This window comes from Schistosoma haematobium, chromosome ZW (assembly GCF_000699445.3).
Source record: "Schistosoma haematobium chromosome ZW, whole genome shotgun sequence".
In the NCBI taxonomy this organism is placed as follows: domain Eukaryota; kingdom Metazoa; phylum Platyhelminthes; class Trematoda; order Strigeidida; family Schistosomatidae; genus Schistosoma; species Schistosoma haematobium.
In genome coordinates this window covers 27,151,580-27,174,050 of record NC_067195.1, presented here as the reverse complement: position 1 = coordinate 27,174,050, position 22,471 = coordinate 27,151,580, and the positions used below count along the sequence as shown (strand labels likewise).

General features: G+C 31.5%; 2 protein-coding genes across 2 annotated transcripts; one reads left to right on the top strand and one right to left on the bottom strand.

The window, feature by feature from the left end:
* Positions 1-1,345: 1,345 nt before the first annotated feature.
* Positions 1,346-18,585, bottom strand: MS3_00003155 (uncharacterized protein; the record flags this gene model as incomplete). Its single annotated transcript, XM_012942226.1, has 5 exons — positions 1,346-1,481; positions 3,306-3,400; positions 7,179-7,242; positions 11,094-11,133; positions 18,537-18,585. The coding sequence occupies 5 exons, from the start codon at positions 18,583-18,585 to the stop codon at positions 1,346-1,348; spliced, it is 384 nt and encodes a 127-aa protein (XP_012797680.1).
* Positions 7,301-22,464, top strand: RASD1 (Dexamethasone-induced Ras- protein 1). Its single transcript, XM_012942227.3, has 3 exons — positions 7,301-9,722; positions 13,243-13,835; positions 21,002-22,464. The coding sequence occupies exon 3, from the start codon at positions 21,033-21,035 to the stop codon at positions 22,128-22,130; it is 1,098 nt and encodes a 365-aa protein (XP_012797681.1). The 5' UTR covers positions 7,301-9,722; positions 13,243-13,835; positions 21,002-21,032; the 3' UTR covers positions 22,131-22,464.
* Positions 22,465-22,471: the final 7 nt, after the last annotated feature.

The window sequence follows — 22,471 nt, the reverse complement described above, 5'->3', positions numbered from 1 at the left end:
ATACAAGCTCCACAAAGATAAAATTACAAAATATGGGTTTTGGGGATCTAACTTCCGCAACAATAGGTCTTAGGACCCTTAAACTTTCGTGTGTTTTTAGTTGTTAACTAGGGTAGCTACTCTGAGATGTTTTGTGTAATGTAGAGAAATCTATAATAAGAAGAGGTAACAGTGCAAATTTCAGTCCGAAGTGAAACTACTAATTATGCTTACTTTTAATTTCGAGCAGAAGTTTAATAACTCATTTAAGACTGCTTTTCTGACTACTATAAGTGACCTTGCGAAATTATACTAAGGTATTAACCTTTCAGAATATGCTGAAAGTAAATATAATGTAGAAAACTTAAGAAAGTGTCAGGTTTAGTTCTAGATTCGATGGATGCATTATAAGCATGAAGATGAATACTTGGGCAGTTCTTCGTTTCCTGACCTAAAGAACCTCTAATGTGCCTTGGGATGTTTACAAATCATATTAAAACATTATAAACATTTCAGTTCTGTTTTCTTTCTGTTGCTTCTCCTTTGAGAAGCTAATGACTTCCTTAAGTTCATTCTGTAACCGTTAAGATTTTCCTGTTACTTAGGCTTGTCATGTTTATCGACTTCAATTGCTCTCATAAGTGATTGGATATAAGCTATATGCCAACGTGTTTTGAATTTTACACGAAATCCCAAAACCCATTTTCTTGACTCCGATTCGTTCGTCAGTTTGACTTGAAAATTCACCATTATTTGTGCAAAATTACTATCATTTGTATCCACAGTTCAAGCATTACAGCTAAATATCTGCTGACGATACCACTCACCATTAACGCCTATTTGTGACTATAATATCGTCAAATAACACATTTAATGTGAGCATTTATGTTGTGAATTGTGCCATCACTGTCATTTAAAAATAGCCTGATCGGAATCCAGTCTTTTAGTCAGTAAGGTCTTATTTTGAAAAAACGTTTTGCTAGAAAGAAACAATAGAAATGTTTAAATTTGGGAAACGTTTGCTTCATAGTGTTTTTATATTATTCCGATTGTCAGCTTTCATTCGACTCACTAACTGCTGAGCAATCCTCTCCCTTTCATAAGTTACAATTAATCAACTATGAATTATCTTTGTATCACAAATGCCTTAGATATGTATCGACTTCGATCTATTACTCTATGGTTTTCGATTTACTAATCTATTGACTTAACTAATACAAGGTTTATAGGATAATTCGCCTGTCTTTTTAGTGTCTTGATTGGTAGATTAGGGAAACGTGAATTTCGACAGCCTAAACAGTAATTGAGTAGTGGACACATTTTTAGTGGGCGTAGGTAAAGTTCTCAACAATTTATTCAGTTACTGTCATGTATTAATAATCATTGTGAACCTAGATGTTCGATAATCTTTCCCATTTAAACTTTTGTGTTTTTGAATACAAATATTTGAAGATGTCATATTTTTCGGTGGGTGATCAGCGAATGTTGTAGGAGTCACTGGACTAGAAAGACATTTAAAATACATATTGAAAAGCAGTGGTAAGTTAAATAGCAAATAAAAATACATGTCTCATATTAGCAAGTAAGATTTCCAGAGTGTTGTTAACCACGTTATTCAATCACTGTTAATTCTAACATTTGCATCTATTAAGTGACAGTAATTGTGAATAAACCGGATATCAACTTCACCTACACACTATTTCTTAACATGCTTAAATTGAACGTCAACGAAGCCATCAGTCGCGTGAATTTTATTTATTTACTGTGAAATATATGCAAATTAAACCAAATGATTTATGTAATGAGACATCAAATTCTTATCGGATCTTAGTTTCACATTTTTTGAAATTGAATGAAAACATTGTTCTAATGATGAACATATAGGATTACGGATATTGATTTTTTAATTTGAAAATGAGAAATAACGTTGTACTGTAAGAAATAGGATTTCAGGTATCGTTTCAAAATGGTTGAATGAGAACGGTAAAAGCCAGCAATAATTGCTTTGAATGCATTTAGAGATACTAACATGACAAGGGGACATGGTTGTTTATTTGCTGTATATTCAAAACTGTAATTTCACTAATACTGGTAGGTCGACATTTTTTAATGATCATATTACTATTTTCGGTTTTAGTGTGTTGGGAACTGATGGGGTATCTTGAAATGACGGATTCGTTTTTCTTCCAAATATTGCCTTATCCAAAAATAAAAATACTCTTAGAGCTGTGTTGAACGAAATTGTGGTCAGAATAATGTCGGCGTAATGAACCACGTAGCTTGAAATACAGTAAAAGATTTATTTGATACAATCACAAGTTAATCAGTTCAAGATTGTTTTTAATTATGAAAACTTACTTAAATAATAACATATCTAAGTTCCGATTTCTTTAGACTAGGTACTTGGGTGTTCATATCATCTAAATATATTATCGATGGTTAGTGAAAACTAAATGATATTGTTATTTAGTGGTCAAGTATCATCTACGTTCCGTATATTTTAGCTAGTTAATCGGAATTTCAAGTAGTTCGCTAATATTACGTCTCATTACATCACGCGTAATCTTTACTAACCAACTAACAAGAATGATATAAAATCTAAGAAAACTAAGGTGTTAATAACATTTTTTCCGACACAAAAAGATTAAAATATGGGACTTTAACGAAAATGTCCTATGCAGCTCCGCAGTGGTAAATTCTGAAGCTAATATGGCGGTGATGTTTGATATAAAAATTCGACTACTGTAGCAAATCAGGATGGCGATCATTTCCTTCAGTTCAGTTGTTATGTGCTTTCATAGTAGAAACGGTAGTATTCAAATATTTGCGAATTTTCCATTTTCATGCACTTGGTTTACAAAATATTTTTCTGTATGAAATTCTGTTGTAAGATATATATTCGAATAAATCTTAAGATAATTCGAATTTTTGTTCGAGTAGGTGAAAAAAGTAAGAATATGAGGAAAGACCTTCAATTTTTAGTAAAATTAAAACTGCACAGATTAATAGAGTTTTGTTTTCCTAAAGAAAAGTGGTTATGAATTTATGTGATAATTGAATACCTAATATTCAGATGACCTTAAAATAAAATGATAATAAAAGATGACCATATTCTTTCATAATTGGCAATTATATATTGATGGACAACTTTTAAACTCATATGTCTAAAGTTATTTTAAGAAATTTCAATCATATCTTTTTTATGTGTTATATTAAATTCATTTCCAAATGAAAATTGGTCTTGGGTAAGAACATTCAGTATCGATATTCATTCATAATATTAGCAATATTTGTGTACAGTTACATACGTTCTCATACATACACACCTTTTACCTGGTGACCATAATATTAAAAGCAATGAGTTATTTCTTAATGAAATAGAATTTTTATCATTGCATTTCCATTCAGTTTGATTGGTTGTCTTTATTGTATCTGATAATAAACAAATGAGTCTTTTCGCCGAGTATGGACATGAAGTACTGACATGAAGCTTTTTCTAATACAAATGTTTAAGACTGTTATTGAACTCGAAAATTAAAATGAAAGCTACACTTTATGACACGATTTTTATGCCAGGCTTTTCACCACAGCGTTGATTTTCACCAGTTTCAAAGCTCTACCATTTTGATCTGTTATGTCCCGATATGAATAATGAATGGTAACTTAGGCGTCGCATTTATGGACCAATACTATACGTATATTTTTGTCGTATAATTGTTAAGTGTCTAAGCTATTCATATTCATGTTCCTCACTTGTTATATCCCAATGAGAATAAATGAGTGGTAACTGTTGGGGTCTATTTATGAAATAACATTATACATATATTTTTATCGTATAAATGTTAAATAACTAAGCCATTCATATTCGTATTCTTCTTATCATAAGCTTTATTTTGACGTATGAACTATTATTATACGATTTACTATTCTTAAGGTATACCCAGTCTATCAATTACTACCACCAACATTAACAGCCACTTTTGGCTAAATCTTGTACAAATGTTGTTTCCTATTTCATGGTACAATGTGGTCTACCTGGTTGGTATATAAATTCAGTATGTTTGAAATACATGATTCGTATTGCAGAGGCTGAGATTGGTGTTCTGGACTTAACAGACTGGGCTAGGTAGGAAGCAAGACCGACAAGTACTCTAGACTGCTCGCACGTGTTTTATGCGTCATTGCTTCGATCGAAAAATTACTGTTCTCTAATTGGCGGTATTATCACGTTATACATTGACAGCGCACACAGACCACAAGTTATAACACTTCTTTACTTTGAATCCCAAATATTATCTAATGAAGTTGACAAATTTCCGCAAAACCCTATGAACACAAGAGGAATAACGCTTTTGTACATGAAAAGACTAGTTTTTAGAAGCAATTGTACCTTCTGGTTTTTCGTTATAAGCTCTATGATTTGTAAAGGATTGTCTAATAGTATCCTAAAGTGTTTCTCATAATGATCTACACTTGTTGTTTGTTAATTTTTGTGCAATATCGAACTCAGGGGCTATCATGATCATATCTCATACATTGCAGTAAAATAACCAAGAAAAAAAAACTCGGTTGAAAGGTGCATGACTTTTTAATTAAGTATATAATAATTCTAATAGTAAAACTCTTATAACATACATAGCTTTTCCTTGTAAACCTGGTATCAAATAAACTGGAAAAAGAAAGTAACTACTGCTGTTTTGAAATTCTAGGCTTATGTAATAAACTATTTTTTTAGTATTAAATAACACCAGGTCCATTAAGTGTTAAAGTATACAATTTCCCTCTAAATCTCAATAACTTTAAAGACAGTAATTTGTAAAATCACTTAACGACTTTGTTTTGCAAACTCAGTTGATTGATAGCTTATAGATATTAGATCGAAAATCTAAAAATGCACCTGTTTATAGTACGATTTTATCGATATTTTTCAACTTAGACTGGTGAATATCCACCTCAATCTAGGTTTACGATGAATCGCATTCAGGTAGCATCAGTAACCTAGTGTCAACGAAATGCGATTTCTGTTTCTATTTAAGTGGAAAATGAACGATTTAAAAATTTTGATGGCAGTCGGTTTTATAAGGGATAAGTCCGTTTACTTTCAAATGAAGTCCATAGAGCGTTTTGGATAATAAACTAGATCGAATCCAGTAAGTTGTGACATCCATTTCTCCATGAATATCACTTTCAGTTATTAAATTACATCAAACAATATGCAAAATAATCACTCAATTATTGACATTAATAACTGGTGGTATCAGTGGGAATACATCATAGCTTTAAAAATTTTTTTCGATAAAGGTTGGCTATTATGACCAACTGAAGACATTAATAAATTACTGTTTTGAGCAATAAGTTTGTTCCAACGAAACTTCATATTGGTATGACGATAATGAAAACACAAAAAGACATACTGCAACTGTAATGCTACTCAAATAGTATTCATTGTAGAAAAAAGACGTAAGATACATGAGTATTTATGTGGTGAAAACTTAATGATTGATTTTCTTTTGCTTCAGTTAAGTGAGATCACTCAGTTGGAGACAACGAATTGTGTCACTTTCCAATGTATCCAATAAATATGGGGAATCGTGCTTCGTATTCAGTGATTTGTTGTGATTCATTAATTTATAAACGAATCTGAGACGAAAGTGGTACTATTCTAAATACAAATCACAAAATCTGAAGCTTGTACATTTTGGAAGTAAGTAAAAACATACAAAATGACTGGGTAATTTTCATATGGACAGTGTGTCAAATGTCGACTAGATTAGTTGATTAGAGTGACATTCATAAATATAAATGATATTTATCGACACAAAAATGAAGATGAGAACTAATGACAGATGGAAATTTGTTTTGCAGATATACCTACGTTGGCTGTTCATCAACAAAGTTTACACTGAGTTGGCACAAGCAAATGTTTCATTGAATTAAGGCATAGCCTCGCGCTTGACCCCTTTCTAACAGCGGTGAAAACTTATAGATTTTCTGAAGCCGATATTAATGTCGCGTACTTTATTAAACGTTCATTGGTTTTTGTGCTATACTATAAGTGTGATAGCGTTATTTAAAAACTTTTGATTTCCTTGGACACCGATGAATGTGCTAGCTCAACACTGAAGTATGGTAACTAGGTTTGTTTAGATTAGATATCATACCATATATTTCCGTTATTTTGTTTACACAGATAAAATACTTTTGATATTGCTAAAATGCGAAGGAAGAGTTAGGTCGTTAATGTTACGTCCTTGATATGTCTGCCCAGGGGAGATCTTGTCTCGATCCAGGTTCAGGCCTCGACACAGTAGGCTAAATGATTTAACCTTGGGCCTAGAAATTCATGAATCCGAATTCAAACTTATAGGCTTAGACAGAGAGATGAAAACACTACTCGATTTGTTTCTGATTCAACTTATTGTGAGATATATGAATAAATAGATGACTTACACGATCACAGTACACAAACTATTAGAAAAATGCAGTTGTGTGCAAACTGAGCATCAGAGTAGGAAAAATGGAGTACAAAAAGTTACTTCTAAATTACAATACCTTTGGAATAAAAAAGAGTATTTCAGTGAATGATGCATCGAATGAAAGCTTATGGTTTATAAAATAAACTAGGGACAAAACTAAGTGTTAGTTTCTTTTATATAATTTGAATTGAGTGAAATAATGCCCCCAAAACAGCTCATATTGTTCATCATGATTTCTTTATTCAAATCAGTTATTTAATATTACGTGTTGTCAAAGTTAATCTTTCACTTTGCACGACTAGAAAGCTGTTAACAATGGTTATGTGAATAAATCTTGATATAGATATCTCGAAACGACATAGTGACCAAAGTATTCTTCTCCAAACGATTAAAGAACTGAAGTTAATTTTATAGAGGCGAATTTTACTGAATTAAGAGAAGATAGAATTATTGTCGTTTGGTCTTATTTACACTATTGTAAGTTTTGTATGTGCGTATCGAGAATAAAAGCTATAAAAATTACCAACTAGATTTAAACCGACTTTAATTTAAAGTTTTTTTATACAAGGGGAAAATTCATACTGTTTTTTTGTTTCATACCAATATATGTAAAACAAATACCATGATCTTTCTCCGTTTGTATCCAACTCTTTCATAAGTGAAATGTTTTGAGTTACTGCATATGAATATCGTCAAGCACAAACTATTTTGGATATATATTACTGTTTTATTTTGTGATTGTTGTACATCACTGGTGGATTTTTTACATGGAATATAATTAATCAGCCTAAATTTTAAAAACGAAAAAAATTAATGACCGTAGAAATTATGCTGGAACACGCTTGGTCTTATACTGTAAATTCTTGAAGTTCTTCAGAGTTGTTATGATCCATTGATGTAAATCTTGACTTCCAAAAAACCTGTTTAATTTAAAAATAGTTTTAATCATTAAATGATGTCACAGGCAAAATGTCGTTTATAGGCAGTTATTTAGGTGATTTATTATGAGTAAATATTATGTAACAGACAACGATGTAACCAATGTTTTAACTAACTGACTTCCTGAAGATTATCAACATTGGAAAGTGGTCAAATTAAAAGTGATATAAGTGAAATGTTATTTCCGAAAGGTTTCTTAATTAAAGAGGGTTAAATGTGCAACTAGTTTCCCCAACGTAATATTTACAAAAAATAGCATACTTATTAACTAAGCAAAATTCGATTAGATTGTAAAGAAATCTAAAAGCTTAATTTTGTTTTGACTTAATTCGGTACCTGGATATCAAGGTTATTGAGATTGCTGATCGAAAATTTTTCATCTGTGTATGTAATATCGTTTATTAATCTTAGTTTTTTTTACTTCGTTTCCCTTAGTTTCAGTTTGTACAAGAAATTTCTTGTTTAGTAAAATCGATGTGAGTTAACATTAATATAACTATGATCACTTGGGTTGATGAGTTTGAGGTTCACTAAAAATATAAATAGCTCAAAACTTCACGTAAGCGTAGATGAAGTGAAATTGCCAAGGTGATTTTACTGGATATATTACAAATATATGACAATTATTCTTATACTACCATGATTGTATGTTCGTGTAATTATTCCGTTTACTAGTTGGATAGATACGATTGACATATTTTCAATGAAAGTATCACAAAGAGTACACTAAATATTCACATAATTTCCCAGATGTTACATCAATCGAAAGTCTGAGAACTTTTAAGTAATGTATATTGTTAGTTTTAATTAATTCTAATCAAATAATTTATTCCGATGATGAAGTTCACCAGAACTATGCGATATGTTGATGCAATCTATTTCGAACAATGTTATCACATTCTCACTTGTCAAGTTATTTGTATTTAAAAAATAACGGTTAAACTAGACAAATCGGGATATAACAGACAATCAAGTAACTATTAATCCAACTAATACTTTATTAACAATCAAAAACGTATAAACTCAATAAGACAAGAATCGTAGCTATATCGGGTTTGTATTCACATCACCAAGCAGATCCCTATGCAATGAATTAATAAATTGTGAAGGAACAAAATAAAATGTGTATTGAAATAAATAATAAATGTGTTTCCTGAATAGTTATTGTCCAGAGAATTAGCGTAATAAGATACTCCGATAGGCGTAAAAACAGTCACAGATATATAGATAAGACTTTGCATTTAAAACTGACTGACCTTTGTTAGACCATGACTGAAAGCTAAAAAACACTGAATAGACATTTCGCCTTAGTATGGGACTCCCCAGGAATCACGAACGCAAAGAGGACTCCAATCCTTATCTAAGTTCTATGATGTAAATTACAAAATTCAGGTCCCCACAAAGCTCCTATACTAATTATATAGCTAGGAATGTAGAACTAGTCGTACGAATGTGTACAAAGTATCCGACAGAACTACATCAGTTAGAGGTAAGAGGTCTGTAGAGAAGGGAACAAAAGAGAAGCAGATGGCTGTGATGGAAGTAAAGAACGGAAAAGTTACAAGTGATTAAGACTAGTAGAAGGAGAGGTTTACCAGTTTTTGTATATATAATTTGGTTCCTTCAAAAGCATATCAAGTGTTTCAGCAATATTAAGAAGACGGAAGATAACTGTCTTTGACAGCCTTCTACTTACGTTGTAGATAATTTAAAACCCTGAATGCGTTTTGATCGAATGGTCTTTGTTCACAAAGTGTTCGATTAATGAACTGCTTTTTGATTTAGATCATGAACAGATGAATGATAGACCACTGTTGAGAACCTGGAAGCACTAGATGTCCGTTTCGTCCTATTGTGGGACTCCTCAGCAGGGCTCATCCACGATCCAGCATGCAGGATTCAAATCTAGGACCTTCAGTCTCGCGCGCGAACTCTAGACCACAGTGTTAATGTCTGACTTCATCCAATCTAGGAAATTGCGCGACCATCTTACATTGTGTGAGGTAGTTACCTATCTCTACCTGTCACGGATTAGCTACATTGTTCACGGCTTCTCACTAGAATTCCGACAATTCCCTCATGAAGCTAGTCACTAGTGAATACATGGTGTTCTAACATTCATCCGTTCATTATCTTAATCAAAACTTAACAATCTCCACAACCCTTATTATTAAGCTATTTCAGCAGTTTTCCAGCCAAACTGAATAGTGTTTATCTTCTATCTTCTTAGCATTATTGAAGCACTTGCTATACATTGGAAAGAACCAGAAATATGTATGCAAAAAGAAACTCGTACAGTCTCTTCTTCTACTACAGTCTTAATCACTGGTAAGTCTTCTTACACAGTATATATTTGCGGTTGTACAGCTTTGAAAATAAAGTCAACGAAAAAAAGAGATCTCTGAACCAATCTTTCTCCCCAGTAATTACCATACTCAGTTTATTTCACAGAAAAAAAAATTGTGACACTAATCGTAATTAACTATATTGAAATCGATTTTCTTACGCAGTTCGCCAACAACATCCCCACAAAAACCACCAGATATTTCTTATTTAATAGCGGTCTGTTTTATTTATAAATCAGTTATTTACTGCTAATTACGAAATCTATTTGTTTCCTGAATGTATTTTCAATACACATCTTGTTTAAAAAAATTTGTTTGATTCTGCGTAATAAAAAATAATGAAAAATAATCAATTATCATGTTCGACATTATGTGAATATTGTTTTACGAAACTCTCGTTTAGTTTCACAGTTAAATGAGTTTCTTTTCTTACAGTTGTTTATTAAAACAAAATTTATCATGGAACTAGGTTAAATAACTTATAATCCAAAGGCTCAGACTGATAATTTAGAACCCTGTTTCGTTCATTCAGTATCCTGTTAATCCTATTCTGTTTTTTATGATATCATTCTGAAAGCTAGCAGCATTGATGCGTATCAGACAAAGAGGCTCAAGCTCAAAAGAACTTTGAGCTAATGAGAGTAACTGATTCAGTTTTATAAATCAAATAACAGATTAGTGTTTTTAATAAACAATAATGTATTACGGCAAGTCGCACTTTGTGCAAAATATTTTATGAAATGGCAATTCTTTATAATAATTTCTCTTTTACTACTCAATTTAACTCACTTTCAAAGTTGCTTCCAAATTCTATTTAAACCGTAGAAAAACTCACCACTGTATTTACTGATGGGCAATATGTGGTCATATTTTGTAACGGCTTAAATGAAAAGTCTGACATGTTATTGTACATAAGACCTAGAATAGTTATATTTGATCGTGTTATTATTTGTAGAGAAAATATAGTTAAATCAAATTGTTGAAAAGATTAACCCTCAACAGAATTTGAAAGGGATTCTTACTTATGAGTCTATATGATTCTTACGTACTTTTATAAAGACTTCATGGAAGCGAGCATCGAAAGCTATGTGCGATTAACATCTTTAAAGTCAGATGATTCAAAGTACTATTCAGATTATATAGGTATATAAAGATGAATCATACATAAATATCGTATTTGAGTTTGATCGAAAGTGCATGTGAATTGATGAAAACGGTAGAAGTTAACGCCTCTTTTATCTACTTAATACTTTACGGAAGAAAACTTGTTAAGTTTTTATTAACATTATATAATTAACTAATTGATATTCGGGAAGGTGACTATTCATTTGATATTTATCATCTGTTGACTTACTTGTAATAAAAAGCTAATGAAATTCGAGCAATTTTATTAACTAAAATGGGTGAAATTTGAAGTATCCATCAGCTGTCCAAATGAGAATTTGAGTTTTTGAAATTTTCTGTCGACGTTATCTCGAACATCTTGAAACGATCATGTATCTCAATATCACTTCCAATCAGATCAACGTATAGAAGTCTTTTCATGACTATCGTAGTGCTAATATCAATCAATAAGCACGTTGGCACTGTTACGTATAAAATTGCTCTCTGAATAACGAATCTCTTGCATTTTGTGACTATGATTCAGTTTATATTGCATCTGATAATATAATTCATAACCATTTGTACTCGTTAATAGAATACGCCTGCCATCATAATTTGGTTAATTTTAGCCCAAAACTCTAAACGAATGTCAAAGTACTTTTCTAATAGATGCTGCAACTAAGCATTTAGCTCCGCAACCGGTATTTTTGAAGGGGTAGATTGATTTCATAAGCCCAATACGAACTATTTAGTAATGTTAGACTGTCTTTTAAAATTATTAATAATACTGTTAATTTATTATCCTACAATACTGTTATTTTTAAGAAAACCCATTTGGAAAACGGTCAAGTTGTATACAATCGGGATCTTATAAGGTTTTTCGTTTTAAAAAGCTTTACAAAGTAAAAAGTGCTTGCCCTTTACACACATAGGTAAACAACCAAATAATAAGGACCACTTTTTGTCAGAAACTATGAGTTTTTAATTATTGTTACATTACAAGCATAGGTTGACAGGAAGATATTTGCAACGTTCCTCAAAACTTATTATTTTTCAGAGGATGCATTTGATTCATATTCAATATAACTTATAAACACATCAAGAATAGTAGGAAATAGTTTTATAGAAATTTAATATAGACTGTATATTAATTAGCCATGAGTTCAGTGAGAAATACCAATGCTGTAAAATATGAAAATATCCTTCAGCATTCACCACTATAAATAGAGTTGTACAGTTGGAGTAAATGATTTGTAACTGATCTACATGTAAAATAATTCAATTTCGTCAAAATAACGCATTTTAAATGTTTATATCAATACTCATATATATGATGACTGAGCAATGATTATTCAAATATACAAATATAATTTTCATTTTAAACGTATTCACAGTTTAACTGATTTTGCCTCCAAATGCTCTGGTATGGCAGAAAGTGGGGAGAGTCAGCTCTCCTTCAGCAAATGCTCTCACATGATCAATCTCATACAGCTATTACCAGGGAAGTGCTACTCACTGCCTTCTCGCGGCGGGAGTGTTGTTTACGAAATTGAGAGAACGAAAGGTGAGTGTCCGACGCTTTAACCGGCTTGGTGGACATGAAGGGTCCATCTAGAGGAGCTGGAAAACCCTTATTCTGAAACAATGGTGCACATGGGTTTCAGAATCCTTAGATAACCATTGGCGTATGAACCAGTTGTTGGTCACCGGCTACCATGGGACTGCATCTCCTGACGTTGCTCAACTGCCATGAGGATTAGACCTTTTTAGTCAAAGGCTTTGGGTGTGGCCCCCTAAGAAAACCATCTGCTTCGATCTGGGCAAGCGGGTAGTATCCTAACTCTCGCACAAATCGAATGATTTATGTGACTCATATATATTTTTGTGTCTCCTTGTAGCAATGTGTATGTGATCAAGGTAATAAATAAACGAAATTGACTGATTTTGTTTATGAGTTATTGTTTGTCATTCCACTCCTGACCTCACAATTAAATAAATGCCTTAAAAAGTACGTTTTTTTAAATGTAGTATGAGGAACTATCGTGTCTAACTCAGGCGTTACTAGTAAATACAAACAATTTTTGTTCGATGACTATCACATAGGTAGTATTTACAGAGTATATCGTACACCTTATGCTGATTTTACTTGAAAATGAATGTGAAACTTAATGACAGAGATGGTTCATAGGCTTTTAAGTTATTTTTTGTCACGCAATATGGAAGAAATATACACCTGAATGAGTCATAGCATTCATAATGCAAACTAGTTAAATATATCTTAATAAAGTTTAGTCCCCAAAATATTTCGTTTGTTTATGTAAATATTGTATGTTAAAATTAATATTTAAACAGTCTGGGTAGTGTTATTTATTATGTCCTTCATTTCACTGTTTTTCTAGGATTAAGAAAACGGAGCAAAAGCAGTGAGTCAGAAAACCCCTAAATAATCCCACATTTACAGTTCAAATTTAGGAAATATTAAACACTTTATTACATGCTAATTCATTGTAAAATAAAGAGAAGAAACCCTGAAGTATTCCAACTCATAGGACTCGTTCCATTTGGTGTTCCGAACGATAACTAACGTCTACAACCAACAATGCTATATTAGATGCTATTTCATTTCGATGAGAATGAAAACTATGTACACTAATCTTACTCGGATTCCGTTCTCTGTTGTGACTATTTCTTGGGGAAAATTAGCTATGAATAAATCCTTTTATGTTTGCAATAATTCTGTTGATGTGTTGTATGAAATGTCTGCATTAAATAACAGGACTCATATGATCGTAATAATATTGACAGAAGTGTAACATGATTGGCCGAATGTTGCTCAAATTTTCATTGGTCATATTGAAATATGTAATACAGACAACAGATATTTGCAGTATATATTTCACATTTTCTGCTTGAAAATACGTTCTTCAAACTGACTACGCTTTGTATTGTCAAAGCTGGATTAAATTAGGTGGAATTACAGCATGAATTCTAGGTTAGTTTTCAAAATGTTCTCACTACTATTCAGTTTTTTATCTTTTGTGAATTTATAAAACGCCCATTATTGAAAATAAACTGATTAGAACAATAGATAAGTTTAGAAAGTAACTAGTTGTATAGAAAATAGACTTTAAGTCATGAGTTGTTGATTTATCTTCGGTTGATTGACGCTAGCTGAGTGAAATATCTTAATAGCCATCCAACCTATTTTTTTCAATAGAACTAATAATATCACCGTACCATGTGTGTGTAAATAAGATATTTTTCCTTTCTCTAAAATATTCTGATGATAATGTGTAGAAGTAAGCATGCTTTTCGTTTGTTTCGTCGTAAACTGTTTCAACAAGCTGTTAATAACGATGACTTTTGATTAAGTAATTCATAGGGTCATAAGAAGTGCTTGTTCGAGAATTCATCGAGAGTGAGCAGTATGATTACATAGAGATTTTTGTTTACTGCATGTGACTTAGCGTTTTATATGTTCTGAAAAAGGTGTTCTTCTCAATCACCAATTTTACTGATTTTCAAAAAAAAATACTGGATGATTTTACTGATAAGCTACAGGCTAGGGGAAAATAAAGATCGAAATTGACTTTCATTTTTTAGATAAATCGGATTAATTTAGCACTGACGTTCCTGTTTCTTGAGACATGGTCACACAATGTAGGCTATTAGTATTTACTCATAATTATTATCAGCAAATGACCATGATATACTGGTCTCACAATTAACCATTAATAATATAAGTGTATAACACTGCTATTAATTATATCGTTACGGTTTACGATACTTCTTATTTGCTGATGTCTTCGATAATTAGTTCAGTAATCCTGTAATTGCTGCATTTTTTATTGAGATATCATTTTGATATGTGTCAGCTGGCAATTCATCAATGACTAGTATTTGTTTATTTATATTCAACGGTATATTAGGTAAAATCTCCTGAAGTTCTCAAGTCAGATCAACATGCATTTACCCTAATTTTTTCTAATTTCAATTTATTCACATCTCCTAACTTTAAATACAACACATTTTGCTATATGGTTAGTGTTAAACAAATTCTACCATTCAAATTAGCTGTGCGGTTACTAGGGTAAGTATTTTGTCTTCATGTCGAATAATAAACTGATGAAGGTAGCATCAGCAGTTAGATGGGATTTCCTACTTGCTATTGTTTAAAACATACAATTTATATACTCAGCTTGACAGATATTCTTTGGGTGACTAACTGATTATCATGTGATTTACACTTTTATATAACTTCATTATTTTTAGAACATAAGTCCACATGTGTTATAAATCATACGGATGTATCTTGAGTTTACAGTCTGGGAGTTCTGAAAATAAAATTTATACTAATTTGTCCTTAGTTAAGTGTGTTTAGATGGAATAAGAATAATTTATCCATGATATTTGAAATATATAGTGGTCAATACTAATTACTTATAGTTCGTGAAGTTTTATCGAAGACTGCGGCAATTGTAGTCGTACCATTCAAAACGTTTATAGAAATGCACTATCTACACGTTGTGTTTATAATGAATTTCATTTTTGTTATGGTGAAATTCACTTTTAAAGTTTAATAAATATCTATTCAGTGAAAATCAACAGATTAGAAAATAAAAAATATATTTATAATTTATCAAAGAAACGATATTATATCGAGCACTACAATCGGTTGTTGCAGTTGTTGAACAAACTCTTAGGCACATAAACCACAATTTATGTCATAGTTCCGACGTTTACAAACTAATGATAATTAAGATATGAAACTAATTGAATTCCGAAAATCGCTTTCACCTTTTGAAAGCAAAATGTCTTTTAAAATCCGATTTGTTCTGTACATCAGTTTGAAAGAAATTTTGTTTTATACCTGAAGTATGCTGAAACGGTAGCTTGTATTCGATAAGTTAAAAAATATATACGGGTCCCTTAATAATTATTTGTAGATATTTACCATATAGCGAAATTTTAGCATATCTTGATTGAACTGATAGCAGGGCTTCATCATCATAACTCAAAATTTAAATTTTCAGTGGCAATGCAGAAAAGGGAGTATTATAGTAACCATAAAACAAAGCTAGTAGCTAATATGAAGTATGACAGCAATTAAATTAATAAAATAAAGCATTTAATTAAACTATATTACGTCGCATTAAATTGCATGACAAGCGTTGACAAAATAAATTAATGAGCTTTTTTAATTAACTGTATCATATACAAAGTAAATGAAATTAATTTAAAATAACACTTATCAACAAATGGTACAATGTATTCAATTCATTGTAGTTTAAGGCTTAAAATGTAGACAATATTTATTATTTCAACAAATGGTTAATAGAAAGGTTCTAATATTTATGCATAAGAATATCGAATTTAGTTTTTTAAAGAACTGAATTCTTTATTTTTATTTACAAAAACAAACATGAAATAAGCAGCAATAAAAATAAAATTATTCCTTGTTTATACTGTAAAACTTATCATTAGTTGACATTATTCAGTATTTTTAATTTATACACATTGTGAAAAACAGAAAATTCTAATTGCATTGTTGTTACATAAAGGGAAATTAATAATCCGTTTGTTTTAAGTACTGTGATATTGAACTATGAATTAACCAGAAAAAATGTAGAAGAACAGAGATCAGTGTTATCTCTTCATCAATGCCAGATGAACTACATCCACTGCATAGTGATGTAGTGACTATGTAAATTACTTGATAATTTAGCAGTTCCTGTAAGTTAAACATAAGTAGCCATTATCAAATGATATGGTCCTTTACAATCTACCACATAATGTCGTTGCATAAATTTAAATTCTATGGACACCTATTGATTATCTTTCAGTTCATTCAGTTATGTCACATGAACTTACACCATAGATGATTAAAAAAGTCAGTTAATTTGAAAATTCAAAAAAACCTACAATTTTATTCATTTTTGAGTTCAGTTTTCTGTCAAACTGTAATTTATCAAGTGAATAAATGTATTAGTAAACTGCTTTAACTTAAGTTATTACAATTATCTAGATAGATTGTTTTACCATTTATCAGATCAGTACTTACGTTTGCAATGTAAATAGGTCCTAAATATCTTTATTTATTTATGTTTATCTAACTAGTTTCAATAATATACAGCTTCTCATTTCTGAATAATCTCTAATTCAGTAAGTGTCAAGGCGCTGATTGACAGAGTACTATATGTAATTACTTATCAACTAACCCATGCCTGTTATCCCTCGTGAAGGAGTATAGGCAGCAAACAAGCAGTCTCCAACAAACTCTGTGTTTGGCAATCCTTTACAGTTGTTTCCAGTCGCCATCCATTCTCTTCATGTCTGCTTCCAATTCCCGATACTGTGTGTCCTTTGCTCTTCCACTTTTCCGTTTCCATTCAAGATTTCAAGTAAGCACTTGCCTCGAGATGCAGTTTGATGATTTCCGCAATGTATGCCCTACCCACCTGCAGCGTCTTTTATCAATTTCCTCTTCAGCTGGAAGCTGATTTGTTCTCTGCCACAGTAGACTGTTGCTGATGATATCCAACCGACACAGTTGTTTAGAAATACTTGTACATTTTTGATGATGGTTGTGATAGTTCTCCACGTTTCATCTCCCTACAGTAGGACTGTCTTGACATTCGTATTGAAGATTGTGACTTTGATATTGGTTGACAGTTGTTTTGAGTTCCATATGTTCTGCAACTGTAGAAATGCTGTCCTTACTTTTTCAATCCTGCATTGACATCTGCATCTGATCCTTCTTGTTCATCGATGATGATGACCAGGTACGTGAAAGCTTTCACCTCTATCACACTTTCTCCATCACGTGTGATTGGGTTGGTGCTCTCTGTGTTGTATTTGGGGATCTTGCTTTTTCCCTTGTGTATGTTGAGGCCTGTTGATGAGGAGTCTACTGCTACACTGGTTGTGTTGACCTGTAATCGTTGGTATGTATGGGTTAGAAGGGTCGGGTCATCTGCGAAGTTCAAATCATCTGGTTGCATACAAGCTGTTCATTGAATTGTGTGTGTCGAGGTCTTCATGATCTAGTCAGTTACTAGGAGAAAGAGGGAGGATGAGAGGTGACAGCTTCGAGTTTGTCAGTATCTCGAAGGAAGGCTGTATTGATTCTTTGTAATGTTGTTTTCCCAATTATCCAGTGGTTCTCCAGCTCCAGTTTCATCTTGGCAACTCTCAGGTAATGGTCTGATGTTATGTCAACTCCTCTTTCAGTTTTAACGTCTCCCATCGAGCTTCTGGACTTTTAATTGATACGAATATGATTGATCTAGTTCTCTGTGATGTGGTCCCGTGAAATCCATGTAGCTTTGCATGTCAGTTTGTGGAGGAGTATTGTGCCGCCTATAGCCAGTTTGTTGCATGCTCATAGTTTATTAAACCTGTCGACATTCTCGTTCATTTCTTACATTCCATGTCGTCCCATGATATCTTTATATCCAGTGTTGTTCACCCAGACCTTGAAGTTAAGATCTCCCATCATGATAGTCAGCTTCTTTCCTGAGCACTTTGCTATGATCGATTGCAGCCTCTCATAAAAATGATCTTTATCGTCTTCATTGCTATCATTCGTGAGTCCATAGCTGCTTAACTTCCGTTCCTAATAAAATTTGTTCTGGTTCTTTTTCTCGTAAAGAGTTTTTATAACATAGAATCAACCTTCAATTTAAAAACACACCGATTAGTGTCGTAACAGGATCACGTTCTAGGTTTTTTTGTGTTATCATGAAAACAACCCATGAAGATGACTTTTAAAACTCCCCATTTCCTGTATTGAAAATTCACTATTGTGAGTAAAATATAAATCTTGATCTAACAATATCTTATATCTGAATGTTGTTTAATGGCAAAATCATAATGAAACCGGTTTCGTTTGTTATAATAATACAGAAGTATCATGTACCTATCAAAGTGTTGAAATATATGAGTAAATAGGAAACCTCTTTTGAAGTACATAGTTATTTGCTTTTAGTTTTACAGAAAATAAAGTCATCATTACATAACGCATTGTTTTGGGAAGAAATACAGAGATTTTCTTTGATAAATTAAAGTTGATTAAGAACCGCTCACTTTATTCTTCTAAAAAAAAAGATTTCTTTTAAATTCGCTTAAATAAATAGAATATGAAAATTTGTTTTTCAGTTTCTTTTGATTTGCAACAATCCTTGCTGTGATGCATTGATAATATATCAGATTTTGGTTTTGTTTAGATTACAATGTACTCTGAAAAATCAGCATTTTAAAGTTTAAAACATTAGTCACTGATTTCTATTATCATTTGTTTGTTTATAACACTTCACTAAGTGATAGTAAGTTGTTGAGATATAAATTAGAAACTTATTATAAAATTGATCTATGAGTCTTTTTGTGTAGTTCAATCATTTTCTTCGTAATCGCATTCTTAAATTAGAAATCCCGCCATGTTGAAGGACGGAAAATAATTTTATGTTAGTTTTCCGGCCTATCTCAATAAATGAATTTTTACTTGAAATCAGAATTTTAAACAATAACAATAGCATGGCTGTAATCTTTGAAAAAGTAAATTGATAAAAATTGTGAAAAGGTTTCAAAGTTCATTCACTAAAGTAATTTTCAATTAGTGTACTAAAATATACTAAAATTATCTATTACATTCACTTTAACGTGAATTAATCAAAAATAAGACATTTTCACGAACTCATAGATCTATTTAATAATGGTTAAAACCACATAATTGAAATTATGTGCCGTATGAATAGCCATAAATAATAAAACTTTGAAGATGAAATGACAAAGTAACAGATAACTGTAGTATATGTGAAGTATTTTAAGACATTTTTATTGTTTGTATACCACTAAATTCATTAACTCACAAACATCATTTAAATAGTACAGATATTTATGCACTTGAATAATGGTTAGAGGAAACGGTTTATTATTTTGAATGTAGTCATTCCAGAAAGTTTTAAGATAGTAAATTTAATAAAAACAACATTCATTTTACTGGTTATCTTCTCAATTATATTCGGACATTTTAAATTTTTAGATAAAATAGTTTAGAAAAACAACGAAAGTAAGATTATGGAATTCCTCCCTGAAATTAAAAATAGTTTATTCTTAGTCTCTACTTATAGTGAAGTTACAACTGTTGTTTATTATCTTTGAGGACTTTTGAGTGAAATGATTTGATATACCTTTGACCTCATCATGAACGTATAAGATCAGCTTTTACTTTGTGAACATCTTTCTTCAGGTAAATTTGCTTATCTTCGACTACTAGTATAGTCTGAAAGAGCATAACATTTCAGATCAGCCATTTTGGTCTAAACACAAATATGTACCAAGCTATGCAAATGTATACATTGCTTTTCTTAGTTTCATTTGAGTACACTGAGGTAAAATAAGGCTATGTTCGTCATGACGTTTTTCTACGTAGTGTTTCATAAAAATGTAAAAAAAGACGAATTAATGATCTTGTTCTTGTCAGTAACGAGCACAAGTTTCTTCTTGATATTCAGTTATGACATGAAATTTTTCATATAGACTTTTCAGAAGATATGTCCCACTTAAATAAGTGAATTAATGATAGTACATAAATGTTTTCTAATCTTACACTAAATTAAATAAGTTAAAGGTGGTTTTTTCATTCACTTCACTGGTTTAGACAAAAGTACTCCGAAAAAAGCCCAGAGATTAATAATCAATTTTATGGTAAATGAATCTGATAACTTGGTGATTTCATACATATCAAACCATAAATTTTATCTACAGTCAAACAATATTTATAATATCAAAGCGAACACTTATGGACACGATAAAATTAAGACAATAAATGATATAAATATTATGAACCTTACATGCTACACCTAGGGTCTTGGTATTCTTCTGTAATATCTGTCTATTAGGTTCACCCATTTGACACTTTCATGAATTTAAGGACTAGTGTCATATAGCCAATAAGTAATAATTGTATAGAGACAAATTATGCGCAAAAATTATTTCAATAAAATAATAATCATAGGTAAGCACTCTAGTAAATTCATTTAAGTACATGAAGATTACCGTAAATAACATGTTAATTAAAAATAAATACATTTTTATATTCTTTTTTAATGACTTTTGTGTCATCAGACAATACTTGAATAATAAACTACTTTTTTTCAGGAATATATTAAATGAAGAAAGATACTGAAAAATGAATTCATCTATATCACGCCATACTAAGCCTCCACAAATTCAAATGAAATTATCTGAAACAAAACAACAAGAAAATGTACCAGTAAATAATTCACCAACGATACCACAATGTACACCTACATCATCGACACAATCAGAAGCTGATGAAGAAGTACGAATAGTGTTTTTAGGTTCAGCTAAAGTTGGAAAGACTTCAATCATTCAACGTTTTCTCCATAACCATTTCGAAACAAAATATACACCAACCGTTGAGGACATTCACTTGAAAAAGTTCATAGTGCGTAATCACATAGTAAAACTTGTTTTAATAGACACAGCTGGCAGTTATGATTTTCCAGCTATGTTACGGTTATGCATAAGTAAAGCAAGTGCATTTGTTATTGTATTTGCTCATGATAGCCTTGATTCACTCGTACAAGCTGGTCAGCTATTATCACAAATTAAATCTCAACGTAAAGATTATGTCTCTCTAACTTCAAACTTATCGCATGAACAAAGTGGAGATTGTGTACCTAGCATGAACATGGCATCACCAATTACTGTTGTGTGCAATAAGTCCGATTTACCAAATTCATATTCACAAATCAGTGAAGGTGCCATAATGGAATGGTTGCTTACAAATGGTTTAAAGCCATCACAATTCGTATATGTCAGTGCTAAAACAAACGACTCAATTATGTCAATATTTGAATCACTATGGTTACAAAATGATGTGAGTAAGGCAATAACGTTAGTTAAATGGGATGGCACTAGACGAGCTAGTCTGAGTACTACCCAACAAGCCGGAATAGCTACTAGTACTGGCAGTAATACAATCAGTAATACATCGGGGAATATGTTGCCCACTGGAATAAAAGAAACAGATTTTTCTGCGCTCAGTGGTACTGTACCTAATAATACTGTCTCATCGAATGATAGTAATACCAGTCCTAATACTCTTAGTAATGAATTATCTGATGTGAGTATAACTGAACGAAAGCACTCAAAGTTTCGTCAAGGAATCTTTCGTAATAGTTTGCGTTTAAGTCGAAGATCTAGTGGAAAGACAAACAAATGTAAACCAGATTTAGTTTATCTAGATTGTACAATATCTTAATAGCAATTTAAATGCTTTATTAAGGAATACATAATTAACATTTTTTTGTGAAACTGTGTATCCAAAAAAAGTCTGGATAAAAAAATATCTATTTCCTAGTTCCCATCAAAAATAAGTTTAAAATTATTCCATCCTTCGTTCCTTATATAAATTATCATGTATTCTTCATTGTCGATATAAAATGTCTACAAAAATTCTTATATGGTGTCCTAGAAAATATGTTGTCTATATTAGTGCGTCTATTTCTTCTGTACATTCAGTGAAAATTTACTTATATGATATTTTTGTAAATCTCAAGTAATTATCGAACAGAAAAATAAAGAAAATTATCAAAACTCAAT

Coding starts and splice junctions, on each gene's coding strand:
- RASD1 (XM_012942227.3), top strand. CDS start 21,033: ATGAATTCATCTATATCACGCCATACTAAGCCTCCACAAATTCAAATG.